We start from the raw sequence: 26755 nt of genomic DNA, 5'->3' as shown, positions 1-26755 counted from the left end.
GTGACATTTAAGGAAACTGGATCTCGTTGGAGACCCAGCCTCCCCTCCTCATCTCACGCGGTGCGCCCAGAAATCGAGTGCTCCTGTGACCCAGCCGAGCATCGCCACCAACTAGAGATCTATCTCTAGGCCTTGTTGTGGGGGTGTTTGCTAATGTTTAGAAAGGCGCAAACGCCTCTCAGCACCTTCTCGGAACCGGAGCCAGACTCCTTGTGATGCCCCTGGCTCCGGTTCCGAGTCGGTCTCGCTGAAAGAGGGAGGGAGATGCGCTCAGGAAGAGAGAGGCGGATGGATTGATCGCCTGTTTTAAAAGGGCTGTCTAAAAGCCTCGATGAGACTGGCTTTCGCTTGGTCCCGACACAAGCATCTCTCCTGGGCAAATCTCCCTTGGCCACGAAGCTCCTTGGGTCAAGCATGCGCGGGAGAGAAATGAATGAACTTCTCCAGGAGGAGGAGAAGCCGGAGCCAGACCGCTCAGGGTGGCCAGGACGCCTGGCGCTAGCAGGGGAGCCATTGGGGATCATGAGGACCAGCCTCTTGGAGCCGCGGTCACCGTGACATGGGCTAGGAGAGGGAGGGGGCGCTGGGAAAGCGCGATCGTGGAGATGCTGTTGCTGGGGAAATGAGGGCAACTGGACAATACGGTGCCCAAAGGGGCTATGAGCCTGAGCCTTACGGAGGTCTGTCTATGGGATGCGCCCCCGCCGACGCGCAGACCTCCGGCTTTCACTCCCCCCGCCTCCTGTTGCGCGCAGACAGCCGCGTACTTTCCCCCTGCTCTGCTGGTCCAGGAGCATCTTGGGGAGGCAGCCGCGGGAGAAGGGGGCAGCGATGGGGCGCGGGGGACCAGCCCTGAGTCATGCACAGCTTCGTCAACACCAAGCCCGCCAGGCGAGAGTCTCTCCGCCCGCTTGGCGCCTCCATCTCCCTCCGCAAGCGCTGGAGAGGGGACCCGGCGCCGCTCCTCCCCAGCCTTAAGCCAACCCTCGCCTCCGACCCGCCCAGATGCGAGCAGGTGCCGCCGAGCGGCAGACCCCGGAGGGCCAGGAGAGCGCGCAGGTGCCCCCCGAGCGCCACCTGCCAGAGCCCCTTCGGGCGACCCGGGCGGACGGTCCCCTAGCGTGCGCGCGCTCTGCAGCAGCATCTCCCCGCCGCGCACAGCTCGCTTACCTGGGTATCCCGGACCGCTGGGCTGGGCTGGGTGGCAGGTTCGGGCGTGGCTCCGTCCCCGGGCGCGGCGGGTTCGGTGGCGCGGCTGCCTGCAGTCCTGGGGCGATGTAGCGCCTGTAGCTCGAGAGCCGCGCAGCCAGCTCGGCGAGAGAGCGCGTCAGAGAGGCCGAGGGAGCCAAGCCGGGGCCAGGCCAGGCGGGTCCTAGCGCCTCCCACGGGCCGCTCTCCGAGGGGGCGGGGGCCGAGCGGCAGCGTGGTCGGTGGGAGCACGTGGGCCGCGACTCCTCCGCCGAGGCGAGACGGAAAGAGGAGCTGTGAGCAAGAAGACCTAGGGGCAACATGGCGAAAAAACAGAACTGGGTCTGCCCCCTGGAGCAGGGTCGGAACTCAGGGAGCTGATAGGTGGGCAATGCGATCAGGATCAGGTGTGACTCTGAAATTCTGGATCCCGCCAAAGTTTTGTGCTGCGAATCCCGCATTTTGTGCAAAGGGCCAAAACCCTTTACAAATTCAGTGGTACCTCGGGTTAAGAACTTAGTTCCATCTGGAGATCAGTTCTTAACCTGAAACTGTTCTTAGCCTGAAGCACCACTTTAGCTAATGGGGCCTCCTGCTGCCGCCGCGCCACCGGAGCACAATTTCTGTTCTCATCCTGAAGCAAAGTTCTTAACCCGAGGTACTATTTCTGGGTTAGCAGAGTCTGTAACCTGAAGCGTCTGTAACCCGAGGTACCACTGTAAAGGGCCAAAAATCCAACCTCATCCTGTTTGACTCCAAACCAGTGCCAAAGTGCTCTGCTGGTTTTGTGCCGTCGCAAACCTCGCTTTCTGTGCCCCCACCCCCAAAACTGAGTAACTGACAGTCAGTGCATATAGACACGGATATGGCAATGCAGAAAGTGGAGAGGTGTATAAACACAGTGTATTACACCAGAACCAGAGACACCATAGGTCAGGAGGCAGGACAGAACCATAAGCATCAGATTGGTTCAAAACCACAGCCAGAATGACCTTGACTTACAGAACTGGATTTGAAGATTTAGGGTATAACATTTAGGAAACATCTGTATAGGGAAGCTTTTTAAGGTTTAATGTTTGACTATGTTGTTATATCTCCTGCCAACCTAGCAGTTCAAAAGCACGTCAAAGTGCAAGTAGATAAATAGGTACCGCTCCGGTGGGAAGGTAAACGGCGTTTCTGTGCGCTGCTCTGGTTCGCCAGAAGTGCCTTAGTCATGCTGGCCACATGACCTGGAAGCTCTGCGCCGGCTCCCTCGACCAATAAACCGAGATGAACACCGCAACCCCAGAGTCGGCCACTACTTGACCTAATGGTCAGGGGTCCCATTACAACCTATGTTGTTATATATGCTGGAAGCCACCCAGATTGTCTGGGGCAGCTCAGTCAGATGGATGGGGTACAAATAAATTATTATTATATTTATCATTATCATCATTATTATTAACTAGAAATGGAGCAAGTGAAAAACAGAAGCAGAGAAATCTGGACCTTGGTCGGGCACAGTGCTAAGGGAATTCATTGTAACAATGAGAATAGTAGGACCTTCTTGATCTAGGACCAGACACAGCTCAAGCACCGGGACAGTTTCAGAACTAGAAACTAAAGGGAGTCATGCCTAGCTATCTATCACCAGGTTGCCTAAGGTAAGACAGTCAAAGTTCTCAAGTCAGCTTTTGGTCAAGAACTGAGCAGATTTCAGGTTTATCCAGGATGCTACCCAATTAATGTGTGAAGACCCAGAACTGTATGGAATTAGGATTATATACCCAGGACCCAGGATTCAAGGCAGAGAAATTAAAATACTTCTTCATGCACCACATAGTTTAAACTATAGAATTTGCTCTCCCACAAGAGGCAGTGATGCTGGCCACTAACATGGATGGCTTTAAAAGAGGATTAGCTGAGTTAATGGAGGATAAGGCTGCCAATTACTACTAGCCGTAATAATAGCTATGCTCGGTCTCTATAGTTGGAGGGCAGTAATACTTCTGAATGCTAGTTGCTGGAAACTGCAGGAAGGGAGAGTGTCGTTGTGCTCAGGTCTTGCTTGTGGGTTTCCCACAGACATCTGGTTGGCCACTGTGAGAAAAGGATGCTGATCCAACAGCGGTTCTTACATTCTTAAGACTCGTGAAAAGCTTTCCCAGCAGTTTTAGACCAACAAATGTGATTTGCAGAGCCAACACATATACAACGTAATTACATTATTTGGCCTATCCCTCCTACTCTGTAACTCCATAGTGGGCTCCTCTTTCCTTGAATTAAGGAGTTTTTGAACACCACCCACACAGGGAAGGGATATTTCTCCTTACATTTCGCTTCCCTTCAGCTTCTTATTTGTCTGAAATCAAGTACCAATGAACTATCCCTATTCCATTTCACTTGCAAAAGCTTACGGAGTGGAAAATTCACCAGCCGTTAACCAACAACAGTAACTGATCAATATAACCATATATCAAACCAAACCAAACATACTGATTGAAAGGGAAATTTGGAAGATTTTAGGACAGGCATTTACATTTTGGCAGCTCTGGCATCGCTGAGCATATCTGCGGACCATCAAGTGCAGTCTCACTTGAAAGACTTGACATACTTTTTCGCAGCAAGAGACAGGGACATGCAGGAGACATTCAAGAGGTTTCTTCCATTGACCGACTAGTGTAATGAGGCATTCTCCCTGGTGGAGCAATTGATAAATCAAGTGTCTTTCGCCAGAAGACCAAACTGAGACAGGCTAATTTTTTGAAACTTGGTACAGTTTTATTGGATTCATTAATGTTAGCGTCTCGGATCAAAGAGCACCACAGACCGAAAGATATGAAGGAACTTGATTTGCCTGATCTTTAGTGTCTTCAGGGTGTGTGTTAGCAATTGCTAGCATGCCCCCAGTCTCTATGCAAGGTCGGATACCTGCTTGTACAGTACAATTCTCTTACTTGCCAGCCACATACATATTTGAATGATTTTCAGTTCATTTGTATGTTAATCAGAGTGTTTTGTAGTTACATATATATTTGCTGTTCATGGCTTGCTTTCCTTCTTCGCCCTTCTTTCATGCATGCATTTATCACATGCATATGCCGCCAGGGCTCCGTCCATTCATCTCTCTGCTAGGCTCCAGTACCATAGGTTCCTCTGCCAGCTTCCATAACTGCGTCCCTTTGCCCTCTTGTGTCACCCAAGGCTATTTTGGGTGGCAGTGCTTGCTTTCCTCTCCTGTCACTGCTTATCTCTTAATAGGGCACTTGTTCATAGCAGTCCAGGATGCCTTTCTGCTCCCTCAGAGCTTTGCTGACATTTCTCTTGGCCAGTCCAGCTAGTTCACATTCTCCCTCTGCTGCTTCTGGCACCCAGCGAACTCCCCTACTTTTAGACCTCACTTTAAAAATTGTGCACCAAAAAACCAAGGGCATCATTACATCTCAGTCAAAATCCCCCTCAACAGACCCCCACCCCCGGGGCTGCATCCACAATCTGCTTTTAAAAATGTCAATTCCATCAGAATTCAATACTGCAGCAACAGCATCATACATTAAATGGTGAAAAGTGCGACCTGCTTCTATAGCTCTGTTGAGATATCCGTTCTTAACCATTTCGAGCTTGAATAGGACAAAGAAAAAAATTGGCTCCTTTGTTCCAAGAAACTTACTGAATGGCTTCCCAGCCCCGTGTGGGTGAAGGGTGTCAGAAGTGGCGCTGTGTGGGCCGCTCTAAGGCCTGATAAGAACTTCCCTGGATTTTATGACACTTCTGTCTGAACTGTGATATATACATATATACATACAAGCTTTAGCTCATAGAATTGTAGAGTTGGAGGGGACCCTGAGGATCATCTTGTCCAACCCCTTGCAATGCAGGAATACACACTTTTTCATTCCTGTGTAATTATGTGCTCATTAATGACACATAACTCTCCATAATTCTCTTTTACATGTATTAAGATGGGTACAAATGGGGATAGGGAGACCATTTCAGCCTAAGGGCCACTCTCTCCTGTGGCCAGATTTCTGGGTTCTGCACATCACTGGTGGGTGGGGCTAGAGGGAAAGTGGGTGGAGCGGGGCACTTGTTGTGCACCCAGGGGCGAGGCTAGGTGCCTGTGGGGGTACCGCCCGTGGTGAGCATCCCAGGGGGGCGACGGCAATGTCACCCCCCTTAGGGATGACCCCCACATCAGGCCGCACCCACCACACACCCCTTCCTCTGCCAGTGGGTGGAGCAACAGATACAACTCTTACATTTTTTTTACATAGTACATCACATACAATTTCCAGCTTTGTTAATGTAACAACAGTCTGGTTTCTCTTTTTCTGTTTTCCACCCATGTAGGAACTTCTGTCTTCTTAAGGTTGGACACAGATCTGGGTAACTGGATATAATATAACGGATCAACCATTTGTTCATTTCTTCATCCCAGCAGTTCTGGGCTCAACCTGAAACCTGCGTAGCAGCACCTACTGTTATGATCCGTTCCCTCCTCCCATCTTGATTAAATCCAGATTCCATGGCTTCCACATCCAAGAGCCTTTTTTTCTTGCTGCCCTTCGCCTTGCTTTCTTTACTATCTCCTCTGGTGGAGAGTTTTGAAGAACTCAAAAGCTTGCATAGTATTACATGTCATTTTGGTTGTCTTAATAAAGGCACTGCTCTAATGTAGGCTTTGTAGTTTTTATTACGGGCCACCATGGCTACTTTTGCTTTCTAATAAAGTTCCCCACCTTAGGTGTAGATTCATCTAATACAGTGGTACCTCAGTCAAAACAAAAAAATTCCTTCCAGTAGCACCTTAAAGACCAACTAAGTTATTTCTTGGTATGAGCTTTCGTGTGCATGCACACTTCTTCAGATACCTCAGATACTTCAGGTATCTGAAGAAGTGTGCATGCACACGAAAGCTCATACCAAGAACTAACTTAGTTGGTCTTTAAGGTGCTACTAGAAGGAATTTTTTTGTTTTGACTATGGCAGACCAACACGGCCACCTATCTGTAACTGGAACTAGTGGTACCTCAGGTTAAGTACTTAATTCATTCCTGAGGTCCTTTTTTAACGTGAAACTGTTCTTAACCTGAAGTACCACTTTAGCTAATGGGGCCTCCTGCTGCTGCTGTGCCGCCGGAGCACGATTTCTGTTCTCATCCTGAAGCAAAGTTCTTAACCTGAGGTACTATTTCTGGGTTAGCGGAGTCTGTAACCAGAGGCGTATGTAACCCGAGGTACCACTGTATTAGAATCCTAAAATCATATAATTGTACAGTTGGAAGGGATCCCAAGGGTTATTTAGTCAACCCCCATTGATTAAAAAAATATATGCCACTCTCTTGCCCCAACCAGTTCCTTCTATCAGTCATACTGCTTGCATGGAGAAGTGGTTTTGCATAACAGCTCCTACTCAATAGTGTCCCTAACATTCATCCCTGCCCTAACAAAATTCCACCTTCTCTCTTCCCACCCCCACTAGAAACATGCACAGCAAAGTCATTTTGTGACCTCTTAAATGTTATTTTCTAAATGAGTGCTCCCCCAATTAACATTACAAGTCTGGCGCAGCTGCCGTTTACTGAGGTTTCTCTGTAACTTCCGCTAGCAACTGTGGGTTCTTCTTTTCCTGTTCCGGAACGCATAGCTGTCTACAATTTCTTTTAAATGATGTGTAAGTCTGTTGCAGCAATACCAACAAAGAGTCTTCAATATGTACACATTTGTTATGGCATAATAAGCTTTCATGAAGCAGAGTGCAGTTCATTAGATGCAGGGAGTGTTATCTTTAACTAACAAGTATATTTACATATCAGGATGGAGAGGGAGAGAGAAATGTAAACCATGGAGTAGACAGTGAGGTCAAATCCAAAGAAATACACAAGGTCTGTGACAATTTAATTAACAGCTTTTATTAAGTGTTAATCCAGAGAATAATATCATATATGGGTGGGAAAATTGACCCTCCAGATGTTGGCAGACTAACTCTCATCAACCCCAGCCAGCATACCCCATGTTCAAGGAATTATGGGAGCTATCATCTAGCGACATATGTCGAGCCTGGGGATTCTCCATCCTTCCTCTACATCAGGCATGTCCAAAATCCGCTTTGGGGGTCTAATCTACCGGTTGGTTCAATCCGGCCCCTGTGGCAGTTTATTTCCTGAGGTAAAACCCTAAAAAAAGCTGAACAACTTCAATCTTAAAACAAACTTCATTCCAAAAAAAAAGCTCAACAGCTTTAATTCTAAAATAAAGCTCAACAAGTTTGGGGTAAAATCATAAATGCATGTTCACTTCATCAAATCTGGCCCTCTTTGAAGAATGTTTGGGCATCCCTGCTCTACACTAAGAGATAAGAGTCACCAAGAGAAATAAAATACCAATGAACACGACTGATTCCTCTGCCTACGCTTCCTACAGTTCAACACAGGGTGAAAGGGAAACCACTAGCTAATAATATACATTTCCTTCATCTGAAGAAAAGTTTTATGTATGATTTTAAAGTTATGTGTTGCTTAAAGAAAAGTGAAGGGAATAGTGTTGTACTGTTAGACTGAAATCCTGTACATATTGACAGACTTACCTGGGAATAAGTTCCATTGAGCCTAATTATTCTTAGTTCTGAGTAGACATGCTCAGGATCGCCCATCAAGATAAAAACAACTGGGGATTCCTGGTTTGATAAAGTTATTGATGAAAATTGTTTAGACTTTTCATAACCACTACCACAATGAAGGAAGTTAACAGTTAGGACAATGGATAGGAAAGTACCTTTCCTTTCAGCCGTGGCTGCATGTTGCAAGTATGAAGGATGTGTTTGACTCTGTCAGAGCATAAATTACCTCATGCATGTGAGTCATCATTACTACCCTGCAAGTATTTTTTTTTTTTTGCAGTAAATCTGCTTCGTGCTTATTTCACGTAGTTCTTAAATTGATGGATGGATGGTTGATACATTCAGCTTCCTAGCAGGCAATCAGACAAAATTCCGTTTTGGTTCCTCCCTCCAGTTACACGATTGTTTTCATACAAGCAAAGAAATTTCAAGACAACAAGGCTTAAGTTCCTGGAAGAGGAAAGGAAAGCAGTGTTATTAATTAACAAAGGTTCTGCAGCAATAAGTCTTATTTAACTGCTATCTAAATAGCCTTCCACTAGTGTAGATATCTAATCCTTAATGAGATGAGAAATGGAGAGATAATCACCACCCGCCTCATACCCATATCAGGCAACCTCATTTTGGCTCAAACCCATGGAACTGACTTCAATTCCCAGACTCCACACAGTTCAGCAGCCCAAGAGGTGCCAAGGGAGGCATGTCAGAGTCACCTCAGCCCTCGGCTAATTAGTGAGGCGGGCTTGCAGTTCCTAAGTGGGTTGCAGTTATTGATCAAGCAGAACAGCATTAAGAGGTTGGTCTAGGGGGGAAGGAGAAAGCCTTCATCCTAATTTAATTATGCTCCTTAGCCTGTACCAATTTTACCAGTTGTGACATGTTTTAATGCCCAATAACCAGCTGGCTACCAGATCTATCTACCTTCCTATCTGGTTATCTGGCTCAGCTGCTGTAGAGAAAGTCACATTTTTAAATCCTTGTTCTGGTTAAGATTTGTTGTGTTTCAAAGCTGTACCCCATTCCTTTCCATTCCACATCACGACTCTGTTGGAATTTATAGTGCAATATTATCTTCTAAAAGGTTGTTCCCATGCTATGTTATTGACAGAAACAGAAAGAATACGTGCACTCAGGAAGGCAGATATGGTAGTACAGTGAGAGCACCAGAGATGCATCACTCCACAGTGCATGGCAATATATTTTTGTTGACTCACTGTTTGAAAGTGACCTACTTAATCTGGTTCTGGCGGGTTGAGTTCAGTCAACTGGACACATGCAAATCAGCTAGAAAGAACTACAGGAAGTCTTATTCAGTTCTAATATGGCTTGACTGTAAGTCTTGTTTATTTCTCTCTTCACAGATTCTCAAACATATTCCTGATAAATGCATAAATGCTTCTCTCTATACCTTTGCAATAAATGCTCATTTACTGTATGATAGAGGATTTACATTGGCTTCATTTTAGCACTGGTATTTAGGGATCAGAGAAAAGAGAAATGATCGCATTGAAATAATTGTCTATAATAAATATAGAGACTGTATGCTATTAAATACAATTTTGATTCACTTATGTTCTCATTGGTATTTAATGCAATTATAACATTCTTCTTCTTCTTCTTTGTTGTCGTACCTTAAACATATGTTTTAAGGTTGTTTGCACACATACCATAAAACCGTTCAAAATAGTTTTTAAAACTGCATAAACAACTGAAGATAAGTTGAAGAACAATGCAAAATGAACACCAAAGCAGAGAACTTTTTGTCTCCCTGGTAAAACTTGCTGAAACAAAAATGTCTTAAATTGTTTCTGGAAAGTACAGATACAGTGGGTGCCTGTCTCTCCCATGACAGAAAAAGTCAGGCCGCAGGAACTTTGACATGGCCGGGACCTCCAGTGCTGCTCGCTGCCATGGCGCCCACCATGTTGCCAGAAGTCCCCAGGCATAAATCCAGGGACATTACGTAATTAAAATCTGGGGACATTCCAGGGACAGATTTTGTCCGGGGACAGATTGGTGAATCCAGGGACTGTCCCTGGGAACCAGGGACATCTGGTAACCCTACCTTAAGGCAATTGGAGCAATTGGGCCAAATTGGGCCCAGCGGGCCGCTCCTAAGGGGCCCCCTGCACCAGGGCAATTTAGATGGATTTTATTTATATCTATAAAATTTTGCAGACTTTGGCTGTGAACTGGGGCCCTACAAAAAAAATAATTCAAGTTGCACCCCACTGCTTCAAATTGGGCCCCACTGGCTAGCCCTCAGCCTAATAGTTGCTGGGCCTGAGTTACCCTGCCCTTGCATGAAGTCTTGGGCTTGCAATTTTGGGAGAGGGGAGACTGCGGCACTGGGGATTGGCACGCTGGCAAGGCCCCCTAGATTTAGACGCCCAAGTTGTCCTGCCCTCACATGAAGTATTGGGTTTGCAATTTTGGGAGGGTGGAGACTGCGGCACTGGGGAGACGGCAGGCTAGTGAGGCCCCCTAGATTTAGAGGCCTGAGTTGCCCTGCCCTTGCATGAAGTCTTGGGTTTGCAATTTTGGGAGAGGGGAGATTGCCTGCTGAGGAGCGTGTGGGCTGGCGAGGCCCCCTAGATTTAGAAGCCCTAGGCTTCAGCCTACTTTGCCTATACATAAATCTGGTGCTGGTCACACTGAAAGTCCAGCTCCAAGTTATTGTGGAGGTTTCTTCGTGCGACATAGTACTGCAACTAACAGAAAAGTGAGTCTGAAGATGATCTCAACTTACAGGCAGATTCACACAACAGGAAGTAGTCCTTTAGCTACACCTTGGTCCAGGTAATTTGAGGTTTTAAAGGTCAAGACGAACAGTTGGTTTGTTTTGCAAATTAAACATCTTTTATTATACCAAACATTCATTGACTTCCCTCCCTCTCCTTCCAAGGTTCATTTATCTTATCCAACATTCCTGCATATTTTAATGTACCCATCTAATTCAATTTACCTTTCTTACGTCCTCTGAATTATTTTAATACTGCCAGCGTTTTTAACTATATACAATTATTTTCAATATACTCAACAAAGATTTTCCACTCCTCTTTAAATACCTATTATTGTTCTCTTATTCCATTTGTTAGACCTGCTAACTCTGCATATTCTACCATCTTAAGTTACCAATCCTCCTTACTAGGAAACTCTCTCGGCTTCCATTTTTTGGCTAACAAAATCTGACCCACTGTTGTTGCATACATAAACAAAATTTTCTGACTCCTGGGAACCTCTGCCTATACAATTCCTAGCAGAAATGCCTCTGGGTTTTTTGAGGAAAGTTCTTTTCAACATTTCCCCCCATCTCATTATATATAATTTCCCAATATTAAATTTTTTTACAGGTCCACCATATATGAAAAAGGTTCCTTCTACTTTACATTTCCAACACAAATCGATTCCACATTATACATCTTAGCCAATCTACTCAATGTTAGGTACCATCTATGAATCATTTTCATATAGTTCTCTTTCAGCATGTAGGATCAGTAAATTTTAAATCATTCTTCCAAAGATTATCCCAGAGGTTTAATTCTATATTCTATGTTCTGTACCCTACATCCTTTACCCAGTGGGTCATTGATGCTTTAACCAGCTCATATTTTGTTTCCCATTCCAATATTTGTACATTTTGGACAATTGTTTTTTTCTTATTCAGCAATAACTCTGTTTCAAATTGTGAGCTTTGTTTGGTCCAAAAAGCCATTTTTCTTATCTAGTTTGAACATATATAGTTGATGGTACTGTGACCAATCAGTAACTTGGTTCCCTTACTTCTTCCATTGGTTTTAATCTGGGTTCACTCCCTGAAAAATCTAACAAATCCCTATAAGTGTCGCCCACCATCTATTCATATTTATTTTCTTAATAGTAATTGCTTCTGTTGGCAATAACCATAGGGATGTTTTCCTTTCCAACAAGTTTTTATGTTTCTCCCAGACTCTATATAGATTTCTCCTAATAACATGGTTCATGAAGCTCTTATATATTTTAGCATTCCCATACCAAAGACATGCATGCCCGCCAAACTTCATATTGTGGCCTTCCAGATCTAAAATATGTGCAGGTTTAATTCAGCTAACAAATTGATCACCACATTTTGCATTAGCTGTAGTTTCTAAACATGTTTTAAATTGTATTAATTTATTTATTTCAGGTAATAGTAACAGGTAACAAAACAGGCATTTCATATTACAAGACCCTTTCCATAACTTGGGGTAGCCTTAGAAGAATGATTTTGTTGCTTAGTTGTCTTAGTCATGTTCAACTCTCCGTGACCCCATGAACCAGAGCATGCCTAGGAAACTCTCACTTTCTTGTCAAAGCTTCTCCTTTGTTATGTTTTCTTGGCAAAATGCTGGGGTGGTTTGCCAGTTCCTTCTCCAGGTGGATCACATTTAGTCTAAACTCTCGGGTATGACCTGTTCGTCTTGGGTAGCCCTGCATGCCATAGCTCAGAGCTACTTGGACTTATTCAAGCCCCTTCGCCATGACAAAGCCATGAAGGGGAGAAGAATGATACAACGGTAAAAATATGAATGGCAGTCTGCATAAAATGTAGCCCAGTACAGCTTGCAGTTCCAAGATCTACTTCACACTGGGATCTGAAACATATTGGCAAATATTATTTCTGTATATTTTTGCATAATATCTTGTACACACCATGCCTCACAGTGAGGCTGTGTACACATTACCATTTACTCTGGCTTCACTGCATTCCTCCTACCGCTGGTGTTTGAAATCGCGTACCTAGGTTGTTAGCCACAATCCATATCTAGTTTCTTTAGAAATACTGCTGCTTGATATGTTTCCCTCAGACTAGCTTCTAACTGATTTGAAAACATAATCCACATTCACTTTGCAGTCAAGCAGCAGTTTGAACTTTTCAGACAGCCCTTGTGCATGCGCAGATGACAGCTTCATGAGTAGGAGTTGCAGGCTGAGGGAAACCAAACAGGTAACAGTGCATTGGATAAAGCACTCTCTCTCCGGTATGTACAACAATGTGCAAATGTGAATTGAAATGCAGATTACTGTGTTTTAAGATGCTAATGTGTACATAGCCTGTGTTTTGATTTTTTTAGTTGTTCTGGAATTTGGTAACTGTGAGAGACAAGAGCAAGCATCTCACTTCTATTACCCAAGAACTGTTCAATGTGTTCATAATGTTTTAAAACGTATATTTTTCTGCAGCAGCTAAGCAAACAACATATCTGTGGGCATCTGGGAAATGTTAAATCAACCAGAGTTTATTGCAGATTCCAAAATTAGTCCTCAGTTTCTCCTGTCTCTTGGTTATGAGAAAGAGAGACAGAGAGAGACTGATGTATAGTATAGCTGATTTGTAGCTCTGAGAGAGCTTTTGAAAAAATGCCCTGGAAAAAAATATTACAGCAATATAATAACCCCAAATGCTAAAAAAGCCAGTAAGAATAAAATTTGCTATTGGTATTGTGATTTAATGCTGCAGTTCTAAGCATATTTCAGTAAGGGCCCCATATGCACTACACATTTAAAGCAGTATCATACCACTTTAAACAGTAATGGCTTTCCCCAAAGAATCCCAATTCATAACTCTATCACTGGCTGCTACCATCATGCTAGATTCAGGTAGGTAGCTGCATTGGTCTGATGCAGTTAAAATACATAAGAAAATTGTCCACCTTAGAGACCACACAAAAGCTTATACCCAGAACATACTTAGTTGGTTTTTAAGGTGCTACTGGACGATTTTTTTATTTATTTCGACTGCTACCATGGTGGTTATGCTCTGTCTCCACCATCACAAGCAGTAATGCATCTGAATACCAGTTGCTGGAAACTGCAAGAAAATAGAGAACGCCTGTGTTCAGGTCCTGCTTGTGAGTTTCCCACAGGCCACTGTGACAACAGGATGCTGGACTACATGGGTCATTAGCTTGATCCAGCAGGCTCTTTTTATGTTTTATTGTGATTTTATATTTGTTAGTTGCCTTCCAAATCTGTATGATTTGGGGCAGGGCAGGATACAAAGACTTTTCAAAACAAATAAGTAAGTGTTTCTGAAAACATTTTTCCTCTCCTCCCTGCCAAAGCTCCCCAAACTCTCTGCCCTTGTATTAAAATAATGAACGAGAACATATTTTCCCCCCAGCACGTCGAACTCTGCACACTGTTTAAACATGTTAACAGTTATTACAGGAAACTAGTCATGCTGTTCCAGTCAGGGAAGTCACTGGGGCTGACGAAAACGATGAGTGTTTAAATCCATCTTCCTGTGTTGCTCCAAGCTTCACGTAGACAAGAGGAGGGGGAGCATGAGAATCGTAGGGCAGAATTTGTGTGTGGGGTGTGACTACTTTACCCAAAACAAATGCTTCCTCGTTTAGAACTGAACTGGCTTGACCTGGTTCCCTTAATATTTCTTCATTGTAATGTGTTGTTGTTGTTTTTTTACGAGAAGGCAGAAATGTATATATAGATCAATGAAAGCACGACAGCGGTACTGTGTGTCGAGGAAGTGTATAGGTAATGTTAAAGCCCCTGTAGGGGACACAAGCGAGGGTCCCGACGTGCCTCAAGCCCTCAACCCCGCTATTTGCTTTTTAAAAGCCATTCACGCAACTGCTAATTGCCTAAGCAGCGCCTTTTCGAGCCTGGTCCTCGGCAGAAGAGGAAATGCAGGCAGTGGTAGCCAAACTTGACCCTCCAGCTGCTTTGGAACTACAATTCCCACAATCCCTGACCACTGGTCCTGTTAGCTAGGGATGATGGGAGTTGTAGTCCAAAAACAGCTGGAGGGCCAAGTTTGACAATGTCTGAGCGAAGAACTACGAAAGGCAGCGCCGCCAACATCGCTTGGGGACCATTATAGGATGGGAAAAGGGGGGGGGCGTGTAAAAAAAAATATTCTCAACACTGGTGGAAGCTGGAAACGGTAGGATAGGAAGCGTGGGCTCTCGGCTGTGTGTCTTGCGGAGCTAGATGCAGCGGGAGGTGGCTGGGGAAGGAGCGAAGGGCGGTCCCAACGGCCCGAAGCGCCGGTTGCCGGAAGGAAGCATTTTCACGTCTCACCAGCCGCTGTGGTTTCTAAGGAAACGGGGTCTTCGCCGTTGCCGAGATTGAGCCGTTTCTTGGAACCTGCTGGGTTCGTGCAAGGAAAAGGGTGGTAGTACGAGAAGGGTGGGCTGGGTGCTTTCATTACCAGTCTAGTGTGGCATAAGATACAGATTTGGAGAGGGGGGGGGGATTTTAGGCGGTTTGTGTGGTTTGCTAAAACCCACCATCCTAGGAAGCACAGACATAGGGGAAGGGGGCAGTTCCGAATTTACGTATAAGCTATAGCCCCACTCTCTTGGGGGGCCCCAAAAAAGTAAAGGAAAAAAACTGGATGTACATTACCAAAATATAAAATAACTAATATACTTCTTTTTAATTGTGTTTCAGTTCAACAATTACTTTGATAAAATACATATTTTGTTATGTGCAAATGGCTTTAGATATCTATCAGGTCCATAAATTACCATATAGGATATATTCAACACAAAAAATTGTGACAATTTGTTGTTGACAAAGGGCAGCTGGACATACAAAGGGCCCCATTACCTTCAGTAGCTTAGGGCCTCATCAAACCTAAATCTGGCCCTGGAAGGGGGGTATGCATGACAAAATAAGGCAAAGTCATGCGTGGGACATGGGTAGCATGAAGTGGGGGGGTACAGTTATACTGTATGCTGCAGTCCCTGGCCATGCTCTTGTTAATGGCACAACTCTACACCAGCCCCAGACCTGATCAAAGACACTTCGCTCTCATTGACTTCATTAACAACAACAACAACAACAAAAGGTCACCCATCACTGGCAACTGTGCCTTCTTGACAGAGCATAGGGTATGGTAGAAACTAGCACCCAATCTATTATTTAAGCCCCCACAGAAAGAGGCCATAACGCGGATAGTAGGGTGTAGGGCATGGGTCTTTTATCTCTCCGGTCTCGCATGATGCATATTTAATGCTCACAACATTTTTGTGTCGGGACTTGAACTCTTTAATGGGTATTCTCTGCCTCAGGGCTCCAGACACAAGCATGCAACCCTTGCGCTCCATTCCGGCAACTGGAGGTAGCAGGGCAGAACAGGATACTTTGCTCATGGGGGAATTTGAACTAGGAAGGGCCTGGAGCATGTTTGTGCCTGTCTTGCAAATTGCACCATAGGCTTCCCTTGCATGTTGCTTCAGCGTGTTTGTGCGCCTTTTATTGAGGGGGAGGGGGTGGTGGTGGGGAGAGAAACTGTTTTGCCAAACCAGCGGTCGCACAAGAGCATTAGTCGCTACTTTGACAAGCAGTGCCATAGGGCTCCACTGCCTATGTATGTGGCCACTACCTAGTTCTATCCATTTCTAGTGTGACGGGGGTATGGTGAAGTGACTGCTCAAACTTGGCCCGCGTGGGGCGGGTCCCTCTTTTTGACATGTGGCCATTGTCACTGGTGTGCTCCCTGGTTTGGTGGGCTGTGGTGGTGTTTCCAGGGACATGCAATGTACCTGCTGGTTTGTGGTTTTTTTGGTAGTTTCTGCTTTTGTTTTTCACCTTCTCCTTCCATGATAAACACACATTGGATACACAACTGTTTCCACCAGCACAGTGGTGGTGCTTCTCTTCCCTCCCCAGCATAATATGAGTATAGGATTGCTCTGCCCATTTCTTCCATTAAGACAATGGGATTAATTTTGTATGGTCCTTGTGATCAGGACTGGTTGGAATATTTTAGCCTAATTGGTGCTACGTAGGCCAATTTGCCCTTTTTCAGCTTTATAACAATGCCAGCTTCTTAAAATAGTAATAGATTAATGCTCTTAGAACTATTTCCTTCTTTATATATTGTTTACATGTTTAGCATACAAAAAAGATGCGATAGTAAATTTACTCTGAACACAAAGCTCTTTAAGAAGAAAAGAGCCTCAGCTAGCAAAGTATGAGTTCTATTCCAGGAGGGGAAGGAGCAGAAGATGGTGTCTGTGTTGCCTTAATTTATAGAATCACACCCCCCCCCCGATGGAAATAAACGTTTTATAATTATCTTGTGGGAGCTGCTTTGTTCTGTGAGCCCCCCCCCCCTTCTTTTGAAGGAGACCTCCTCTTGGGTCTGGAAAGTCTTTCCCACACTGTGGAGTCCTCTTTTTTCTTCTCCTTTTTTTCCTCTGGAAGTGGGACTGGTGATTCTTTCGGAGGCACTTTCCTTTCCGTGTTTTCCATTGTCTCAGTCTCAAATAAAACGTCGATCCCCCCCCCTCTATTTCCCAAAGTTCTTCCTTTGTTACAATAGGATCTTTTATTGGTCTTCTTGGAAGTTTTTGTCATCTGGCAGGTGCTGCAGGAGCCGGTGGAGGACTGTCAGGTTTTGGAGGGGGCTTGGGTCTCCAGAATGGCATTTTCTGGCTTTCTTTCCTGACACAACATGTTCTGGGTTCAAATTCATAAAAAAGGGGGAGGGGAATAGCATGCTCAGAAGGGGGAAAGGAAGAGGGTTGCCAGCTGTCCTTTAAAACACAGGTTGGTTCCCCTGTTCCTCCTTTCGGGATGCCTTTTGTAATAATGACTTGAAGGTTTTTGTCCTCACCCTGATTTGCCTGCCTAGCGCGGCCTAGCAGTTAGGCTCCTGGGAAAGTTGTGTTGCCTCAGTTTTGATCTCTAAGTGCCATTAGAAAGATGTTGTCTAAAGATTACTAAATTTAACCAATGAGACATGTGTCGGAAGCTTTTTTTAAAAAAACAAAAACACTTATGAAAGACTTTTGATACTACTTTCATTTGGCTAATATCAGATAATTCTATTTTGCTTTAGAGGGGACAGTCAATACATTTTAAATATGTGAGAGTAAAACCCATGGAGATCAATCAGACTTAAGGCATGACTAATTTTCCCATTTACTTCAGTGGGAGCTAAGCTCAGCTAACTGACAGTGCAATACTATGTTTGTCTACTCAAAAGTAAGTTCCAATAAGTTCAGTGGGACTTACTCCCAAGTGAGTGTGACTAGGCTTGCGGCCTAAAAACTAGCCTTTTAAAAATATTAGAAATATCTAGGTGATTGCATTTATACTTCCAGCACACAAGTGCATGCATTTAGGAACAGAGTAAACATAATACATTAAAAAAAATCAGTAGAGTCTAATAAATACTCTGAGAATCTAAGCATAAAAGAAAAACAATTCCTCAGCTAGGTTTTTTTTTTAGTAGCAAGATAGAATGCAAGTGAAACTGTCCCTATCGCTTTATTTCCATGCTGATGAAAGCTTCACTTGCTGCATTTTTTTGCTTGTCATACATCTGTTAACAGCAGACACCTGTTAACCTTTAAGAAATAAGGTTGGTGACTTTATACGTTACTACTTTACTAGAATACAATTTATTTAATTTCTATACCGCTTTATATTTTTAAGAAAAATCTCAAATTGGTTTACAGCTTATTCAATCAATAAAACATAAATAAAACAATCCGAAGAAAGTCAAATATAGAGTATACAGTCAAAGCAACATAACAAAAAACTAAAACATTATCTTAAAGATTTCAAAATAAAACATTACAAAGGAGGTCAAGTACAGAATACAAATTTAACATAGTAGGGCTGGGTGAGTCTGGGCCCTGCCCCCTAGGCCAGGTGGAAAGGGCCTTGCAAGAAATGGCCTTCACGCCTCACAGCCGGGCGAGGAGGAGCCTCTTCAGTAGAGTTGGTGAGTCTGGGCCCCACCACCTAGGCCAGCAATAAAATAATAAACCAACAATAAAAACTCTGTCCCACCTATTGATATATTTTTCTTTATGTATATGTAGCATAATATTTATCTACAATGGTTGTTTAGTTCAGTAAAAGGTAAAGGTACCCCTGCCCGTACGGGCCAGTCGTGTCCGACTCTAGGGTTGTGCGCCCATCTCACTTAAGAGGCCAGGGGCCAGCGCTGTCCGCAGACACTTCTGGGTCACGTGGCCAGCACGACAAGCTGCATCTGGCGAGCCAGCGCAGCACACGGAAACGCCGTTTACCTTCCCGCTAGTAAGCGGTCCCTATTTATCTACTTGCACCCGGGGGTGCTTTTGAACTGCTAGGTTGGCAGGCGCTGGGACCAAGCAACGGGAGCACACCCCGCCGCGGGGATTCAAACCGCCGACCTGACAATCGGCAAGTCCTAGGCGCTGAGGTTTTACCCACAGCGCCACCTGCGTCCCATCGTTTAGTTCAGTAACCCTTCCTAAATTATACTTAATAATCCTGCATATTTTTAAAATTATTTTTATTATGTGAAATATTAACTCATTGTAACACGGAAAAGAGTAAACAGTCAGGACTAATCCCACAATTTTTGGTACTATTTACTTCAGTTCAGTGAACTGCATCCTGTCCTCCACTGGTGGGAGAGTGAAATAGTACAAATATAGCATTAAGCAGGCAGTGATGGGATCTGTATTTAAAAAATATGCCTGCTGTACTGTACGCTCATTGGAGATGTTTTATTAGACTGTCTGATCTGAAAACCTTATTTTGCATTTGAAAAGATTAAAGAGCTACCATTGGATTTGTCTGATTCAGTTGTTTCTGTTCTGCATGGCATTTGCAGATGGAATAATCTGTCATAAATGACACAGAAAAATACCATGCTACGAGCAAAATGAGATGTGATAGCAATAGACTCAACTTGAGCTCTGGCTAATCTATATATAGCTATAAAGCTATAAAGCTATAAAGATGTGGGTTATGATTGAAAGCAGGAAGCAGGAGCTGAACCCTTTCTCAATGCAGACCATTACACTCTTGAAACCACTATCACCCAGCTATTTCCTGCCAGGTGGGGATTACCATACTGGGTAAAAGCATTAGGGCAGGATAAAAATATTTGTATAAGTAAATAAACAACAAGAAGAATAGATTGATGCAAAATTAAAAATAAAATGCCATCCTCTGCCCTAATGAATGGTTTTCTTTTTCAGGTTCAATGATGCTCCATACAGAGAAAGAGTTGAATGACCTTCTTATTTGTAAAGAAAAAGAACTGAAAGAGCTCCAAGCTCATCAAATCCATTTTCAGAAAACATCACTGCATGAAACCAGAAAGCAGCTTCAAGAAATGCATAGGAATTTCAACAGTTTAAAGGAAGATTTCACCTATAACCTTAGAGTCTTAGAGGAGAGAGATAGAGAGCTGGAACGCTATGAACGCTTGTTTATACAGCTGAAAATGGTTGAAAATGCTAAAGAGGCAGAGGTTAGTGATCTTAGAATACAAGTGGATAAGCTGCAGCAAACACTTGCCAAGGAAACAAAAAAGCAAGAGTCTCTGCAATACCAATACCATCAAAAGCTTAAAGAACACCAGTTAGAGTTGGAGCGGCTTCACAGGTAAGAGGGATCCAGTGCTGTGTCGCTATGACAGAAATTCAGCCTTCTAGATCCAAGCCTTGATTCTCTCTGTACCTCATTCTGGTAGTAATTCTGCTTAGAATAATGGAATTGTAGAGTTGGAAGGGACCATGCAAGTCATCTAGTCCACCCTCCAGCAATGCAGGAATTTTTTGCCCAAGGTGGGGCTAGAACCCACATCTCTGAGATTAAGAGTCTCATGCTCTACCGGCTGAGCTATCCCACAATCCTGCTGATTCTACTTTGTGTCTTTGCCATAAAGAAATTGGAAGATGGTTCCCCTTCCACATGGGGGATGGAGCAGTCAGTAGCATGGACTCCTGATCTTATCCATTGCCTCTTTGTCCCCCTGTTTACCCACTTTTTTGTTTGTATATAAGGACTTTCCAACTGCTGTTAACACTTAGTGTATCTTACAGAGTGTACACAGGTTCATGAATGAATGCTTATGCCGCAAAAAATATGAATCTCTTTTTAGAGGGTATTGTAATCAAACCCTCTAAACAGAATGTCTGTACAGTGGTGCCCCGCAAGACGAATGCCTCGCAAGACGAAAAACACACTAAACGAAAGAGTTTTCCGTTTTTGAGGTGCTTCGCAAGATGAATTTCCCTATGGGCTTGCTTCGCAAGACGAAAACGTCTTGCGAGTTCTTGCGAGTCCCCCCCCTTTTTCTAAGCCGCTAATAGCTGCTAATAGCGCTAAGCCGCTAATGGCCGTGCTTCGCAAGATGAAAAAACCGCTAGATGAAGAGACTCGCGGAATGAATTATTTTCGTCTTGCAAGGCACCACTGTACTACTCCATTTTCTTGAGGCAATTGTGCATTGGTTTTGTCTTGTATGCAGCTGCCTCAAACCATTACGTACTGTAGATGTAGAGAATTTCACGTGCAATGTAGGCCATTGTGATCCTGGGTCTTCCTTGGCTATAATCTTTCTGCTTTTCAAGGTATGAGATACCTTATCAGATCTGTTGCTACCTGTTGGATTGTGGCAGGATTCAGTGGTGCATATATGAGACGCTTTATTGCATAATACTTGCTTATACTATTTAAATAGGTAAATAGCTTAGATCGGTGCTTATGCCATACTCTTATTCTTTCAGGCAAATTAATGTGTACAGACACATTTGCATTTAGGGGGAGGCCATTTTGATTCAAGAGCATGTGAATAGAAATTAGTATTTGCTCAAGTGCACACTACATGTTGCCATTGTTCTTCCAAAACACAATAACTTATTAAACTTAGTTTTAATTCAGTCCACAACTTCTTATTGAAGGGTGCTTATTTTTAAAGCTATTATTTTTGTAGCCATAGTGAATGTGATGTCACTGGATTTTTATTTTTAGTTCTAAGGACTCTGATATCAATCAGCATCTTCAGGAATATGGGGATATGAAGCAGCAACTGGAGAGAAAACTGCAGGAAGTAGAATGTGAACTTGCTTTGCAAAGACAGGTACAGTATGTTTAATAAATGAGATAAATAGATTTTATTTTTTGTTGCCGTTCCTACAGACAGATGAGAGTTCATCATACTCTACAGTTACTTAATTTTCCCCAGGCATCTAGTTCCCCCTGCTTAGTCTGACATTAAAAGTAATGTGCGGTTAATGAGCAGTACTGAAATTGCTTTCCCATTCTAGGTATCAGGTGGCATTTATGTTTTTGGTTATCTTCTCGCATTGGCAGCCTCCCCTTGGGAAAATTGGTAAGATTGTGTCTAGTAAAATGAGATGGTGTAAAATTCTTTCCACAGGGGTAGAGCCAAAATGTTGTGCTAAATTTGCCAACCTTGAAATCTCAAGAAGGTCAGAACTATAAATCAAGAGCGGCTTTACTCAGTTGTGAAGGCTAAATAAACACCCTGGCCTCCGGCATCAGTCCCTACTTCTCTAATTTCAGGGTTCTCTTCCTTCCAGATTTGTATGTAACAACCAACAGGGCTATCAATTGATTTAATTGATTATTTAAATTGATTCTTTATTTTTTAAAAAAGTTTATGTATCCTATATCAGTTGATTTCAGGACAGTTTAAGATTATAAATTACATTCTAGGTATAATCCAAATTTGGAGATACTGAAGAAGGTATAAAAAAATAAAAATAAACAAAAGCTACCTCCCAGAGAAAAGGTGAGCTTTTATTATTATTTTATTGGTTTTTTTTAATTTTCATAATAGTAATAATAATAAAAGGAAGACTTAAAAACACACAACTGGAATTTAAAAAGCTGCAATAAATAAATGAGTTTTCATCTCACAGCCTCATCCATTAAAATTGCCCCTAATCTACTAAATTTTTAATTGATAATTTACAGATTAAATTATTGAATGCTTGCAGCCCTAATTTATACAAGTCTCTCTCTGTCTTGCTTATGTTTTGAATGTATGGCAAAAGGAATATTATGAGTTCCCTTAAGGAGTCCCAGAAAGTTTCGTCGTCTTCAGGTTTGTTTGTTGAATACTTATGTTCATAAAAAGTTAAAGATCCTTCTCATCATTGGCTTCTCTTATAACTCTTTTCAATTTTGTAAATTTAAACTTGCCACTGGGCATGTTGCCCAGACACCCTCATTGCAGATGCCTCCTTTGCCCTCCACTTACTCCTTTATCCACCTCCTCATCCACTGTTTCTCACCCCAGAATTACTTCAGTCTTTGTTTCGTCAACTTCATTTCAGGAACTGCTAGCGGAATTTGATTCAGAAATGAAAAAAAGAGAGCATGAGTTTCGACGGAAAGTGGATGAAATGAGCAATTTAGTTCTATCTCATGAGCTTAAGGTAAAAGTGCCCTCAAAATTTGAAATGTACACAGCAAAAATAAACAAACAATCAATCAATCAATCAATCAATCAATCAATGTACATTCTATTACTTCTATTTAGCGTGTTTTGTGATGTATAGACAATAAGTCAAGATCAATGGAACTCATGGCCTGTTTTTCCATGGAACATTATGAGGTTAAATGCCATAACTACTGACTGTCAATTCAGACACCGTACAAAACCATAGTTAGCAAAACTGTATGTTATAAGCCCACTTTAAACCATATTTTTTTATTAGGATGTGCCAGCTTTCATGAGCAGTTAACTATGTCTGTATGCTGGGACTTCAAAGCTCAGTGCAGTGATGTTTGAAAGCCATTTTGCTAACAGTCCTGTACAGCTCTTTGAACTTCTGAAAACTGGAGGTTTAAAGACTAGTGTGAAACTGCTTGCAAAAGGGCTTTCAAACAGCCCCGCTTTGAGCTTTGGCTTCATGTATCTTTTCCAATTGAGCGAACAAGTGGGCGCAGCTGCACTTAGCAGGATTTATTCCCTGTTCATTAGCTGATGAACAAGGGTTAAATCCTTCTGCTTTGGCTGTGTGTGCCAGTTCCCAGTTAGGGTACAGAAACACAGGGCCAGTGCAGAACCAAACCGTCCCTCCCCGCCAATAGCTGTCATCAGTGTGACATCAGCCAATTGGCAGGTGGGTGTTTGTTTTTTAAATGGTTGTGTGGGCTAAATTTGATACTGTAGTGAGCCAGGGTTGGCCTGCAGACTGGAGGTTCCCCAAATCTGACTAAGCCTTGGTTTGGCTTTGTGTGAGATGCAGACACAGCCCATGTGCCTTTTTGTTCTCCTTTGAAAGGTGAAGCTGTTGACCAAAGAATTGGAGGCTTTGAAAGAGGCTGGGACAGAAGTGGCAGAATCATTGAAAATGGCAGAAACAAGAAACTTGGAGTTGGAGAAAGAAGTCAAATGCAGGGATTGGGAAATAAAGGATCTTGCAGCTGTGAAAGATGCTCAGTAATGTACCATTCCATCGAGTATTGAGAAAAACTTCCTTTCAGATCATCATTCCTTTCTGCCTCCCAGTATATTCTTAATCCATTTTTTTCATGTCTGTAAAAGGAATGTGTTTATTTTTGTTGTTGCTGCCCTTGAGGTTACATCTGGCACATCAGTGGCTCATGTCATACTTTCTTCACTGCTACAGTATAGCTTAAAGTTGCAGTGCTGGTTTCCAGTCTTGTCTGCTCCTTTAGTTTCTGTCAAATTAGATAATGAACCATGGGTTGTATGCAATGCAATGCAATGCAATGCAATGCAATGCAATGCAATGCAATGCAATGCAATGCAATGCAATGCAATGCAAGCAGCATTCCACTTATACACTGGAACTTCCTCTCCTCTCTCGACACCCCCCCAAAATCTGATCCAGAGTAGATTTTGTGGGGGCATGGAGGACTGCAGGGGAGAGGAGCGGAAGAGGAAGTTCTGTTGTGCGAGGGGAAGTCCATTGCAGAACAGTAGCACTGGATACAACCACCTGTGTTTACATAACAATGGCTTACATAGGCGCCAGTTCTACAGGGACCTGGATGCCAGGGCACTCACATTCAGTGTTCCTACAAAGCCTCGGAACACGATTTCCGGCAGAAACCAGAAGTTGCGTTGGAGGTCTTGTGAGTCCTCGTACGTTTCCTCTGAGACCCCACAAACCCTCGGAAGCGCCACTGTGCTGCCGCCGCAACATGACATCATGTTGTGTCGTGGACGCCATTGGGCACCCTTAACCTGGAATCCAAGTCAGTGCCCCTGGTGGGTTATGTCAAAATACTGCCCCAGTAGGAGATTGGTTTTCATCCTCCAAGTCATTTTCTACTCAAAGACTGTTCTGGTAACATGACTTATTTTGTAGCAGTTGTAGTATTTAAATCTTGAAGAGAAATGCACATTTCCCTACGTTTCTGATATCTATATCTGTGCAAGGAATGACTCCCCATCCCCACCTAAAATCAAAATAATAACTTATGAGCCAGGTGGGAAATGGGCTGCCCTGCATATATGTTCACCTTTTCTGCTTTCCCTAGCTCAGTGGGGAAAGGTTGCAAAAGAATAGCGACATGGGGTACAAGAAGTATGGGATGTAACAGCATCCATCTGAATGATATTTATTTTAATTGGAATCACAAAATCATAGAATTGTAGAGTTGGAAGGGCCCTGGAAGGTCATCTAGTTCAACTCCCTGCAATGCAGGCATCTCAACTAAATGTTCACATCCCTTCAAAAACATTCAGTTCAAGCACAGCTGACATTCCTTGCTATGATTCCCGGACATGAATATAGATCCTGCAGGCCTGCCATAAGCTAAACTATTTAGTTATTCACATATTTATTTATTTAAGATGTTTCTAACCCACCCTTCATCAGAACAGATCTCAGGGCAGGGCACAATACTATTACAAATCCTCAAAACCCATCAATCGCATTAAAACAACCAGAAACAAAAATCTATGAACCACAAGAGCTGGTTAAAAAAACAAACACCTTAATTAAAAACCTCAAGGCTTTAAAAACTACAAATCCTATATTTAACTACAGAAACTATATTCAGTGGGGCACCTAGCTATGCTAGATCCATCATTCTCTTTTTCTTAACACTATCTTCAATACAAATGAACTAATTTTAAAGCGTTATTTTATTGTCCTCCAATATTTGCCAATACAGGATACGGGATTTAGAAAGAAAAATCGATTCAGTACAGCTGAGCTGGAAAAAAGAAAAAGAAACATTTGAGAGAAAGTGAGTTCTTTGGATAGATGACATTGTCTTCTTTGTGTACTTTTCTCATTAAGAGCAGTCATTTTTTAAAGTAGTGGGCAACAAACAATTGCTGCAGATAACGTTGGTGTTTGGTGCAACTGAAAGTTGTCCTTTCTGTCTTCAGATAGTGATGTAATCTTACTGCATGAATATATTGAAGTTTTAAGAAAGATGTGTTGTTTTGCATGTTAGCATTAAGAATGTCATATATATAAAATAGTCCTTAAGTGGTGTGTGGATTAAGTATTTGTTTTTATCTCCCTCTCCATTCATTACCCAGTAACATCTTGATTTGTTTAGGGCCTAAAAATAGGCAGATGGTTACTGTATTCTGAATTTATGGTCCTTTCTCCTGTAGTTCACTTTTAAACACATTGATATAATTAGGTGGTTTTTGGGTGTTCCTAAAGGGCATTGGAAATATTTAAAGAAACCACTTCTTAAACTTTAGCATTTCCAGTGTGTTTTGTGATAAAAAGGGCCCCTTGTACCCCCAGCATAGTTAGAAACTTAGGAAGCTGCTTATACCAAGTCAGACCACTGGTCCATCTAGCTCAGTTTTGTTTTTTGTTTTTTTTAAAGATATTTATTGCGATTTTCAAACAATACAACAAACCTCACACTCAAAGCCGAAATAAAAAAGGACTAAAATAAAAGAAAAAAAACACACCATCACAATCAATCAAGCAAGCAAAAACAGAAAAATGCAACACAAAACATAAAAAAACAAAAAAAGAATAGACCTAAAAAAAAATCATATATATCCAGTTTCTTACCCATTATTTTCATATCCTTCTTTCCTGACTTCCTCACATCTCCTTTTTCTGTGTTCCCTTTTTACACAATCATATTCAGCAATGCCTAACCTTTTTTCAGATCTTATTCTGTATTGTACCTTTCATCCATTATGTCTCCAATTTTTCCCCTTATAACCTCTTACTTAAGTTTGACATAATGATATTCTAA

The 26755-nt window shown here is 42.8% G+C and overlaps 2 protein-coding genes across 10 annotated transcripts in view; one reads left to right on the top strand and one right to left on the bottom strand.

The window, feature by feature from the left end:
- Positions 1 to 1393, bottom strand: part of SLC16A3 (solute carrier family 16 member 3) — a 31553-nt gene extending 30160 nt beyond the window's left edge. The window contains exon 1 of one of the 2 annotated variants that reach the window (XM_083728025.1): positions 1171 to 1393. The gene's annotated coding sequence lies outside the window, so the exon portion shown is untranslated. The remainder of the gene's footprint in view (positions 1 to 1170) is intronic. The other variant, XM_083728023.1, reaches the window with a different exon arrangement.
- CCDC57 (coiled-coil domain containing 57) overlaps positions 1 to 26755 on the top strand; it is a 65468-nt gene that overhangs the window by 314 nt on the left and 38399 nt on the right. For 2 of the 8 annotated variants that reach the window (XM_083727951.1, XM_083727954.1), the window contains exons 1-6: positions 14807 to 14924; positions 19765 to 20173; positions 21545 to 21653; positions 22876 to 22977; positions 23830 to 23987; positions 25694 to 25768. In XM_083727951.1, the coding sequence (XP_083584077.1) occupies positions 19770 to 20173; positions 21545 to 21653; positions 22876 to 22977; positions 23830 to 23987; positions 25694 to 25768 (848 nt within the window). In that variant the 5' untranslated portion in view covers positions 14807 to 14924; positions 19765 to 19769. Of the gene's footprint in view, positions 1 to 1494; positions 1550 to 14803; positions 14949 to 16088; positions 18513 to 19764; positions 20174 to 21041; positions 21145 to 21544; positions 21654 to 22875; positions 22978 to 23829; positions 23988 to 25693; positions 25769 to 26755 lie in introns of those variants that run through there. The other 6 variants (XM_083727948.1, XM_083727953.1, XM_083727950.1 and 3 more) reach the window with 5 other exon arrangements.

Source organism: Podarcis gaigeae, assembly GCF_964106915.1.
Source record: "Podarcis gaigeae genome assembly, chromosome: 2".
Taxonomy (NCBI): Eukaryota; Metazoa; Chordata; class Lepidosauria; order Squamata; family Lacertidae; genus Podarcis; species Podarcis gaigeae.
This window is presented reverse-complemented; position numbering and strand designations above follow the sequence as displayed.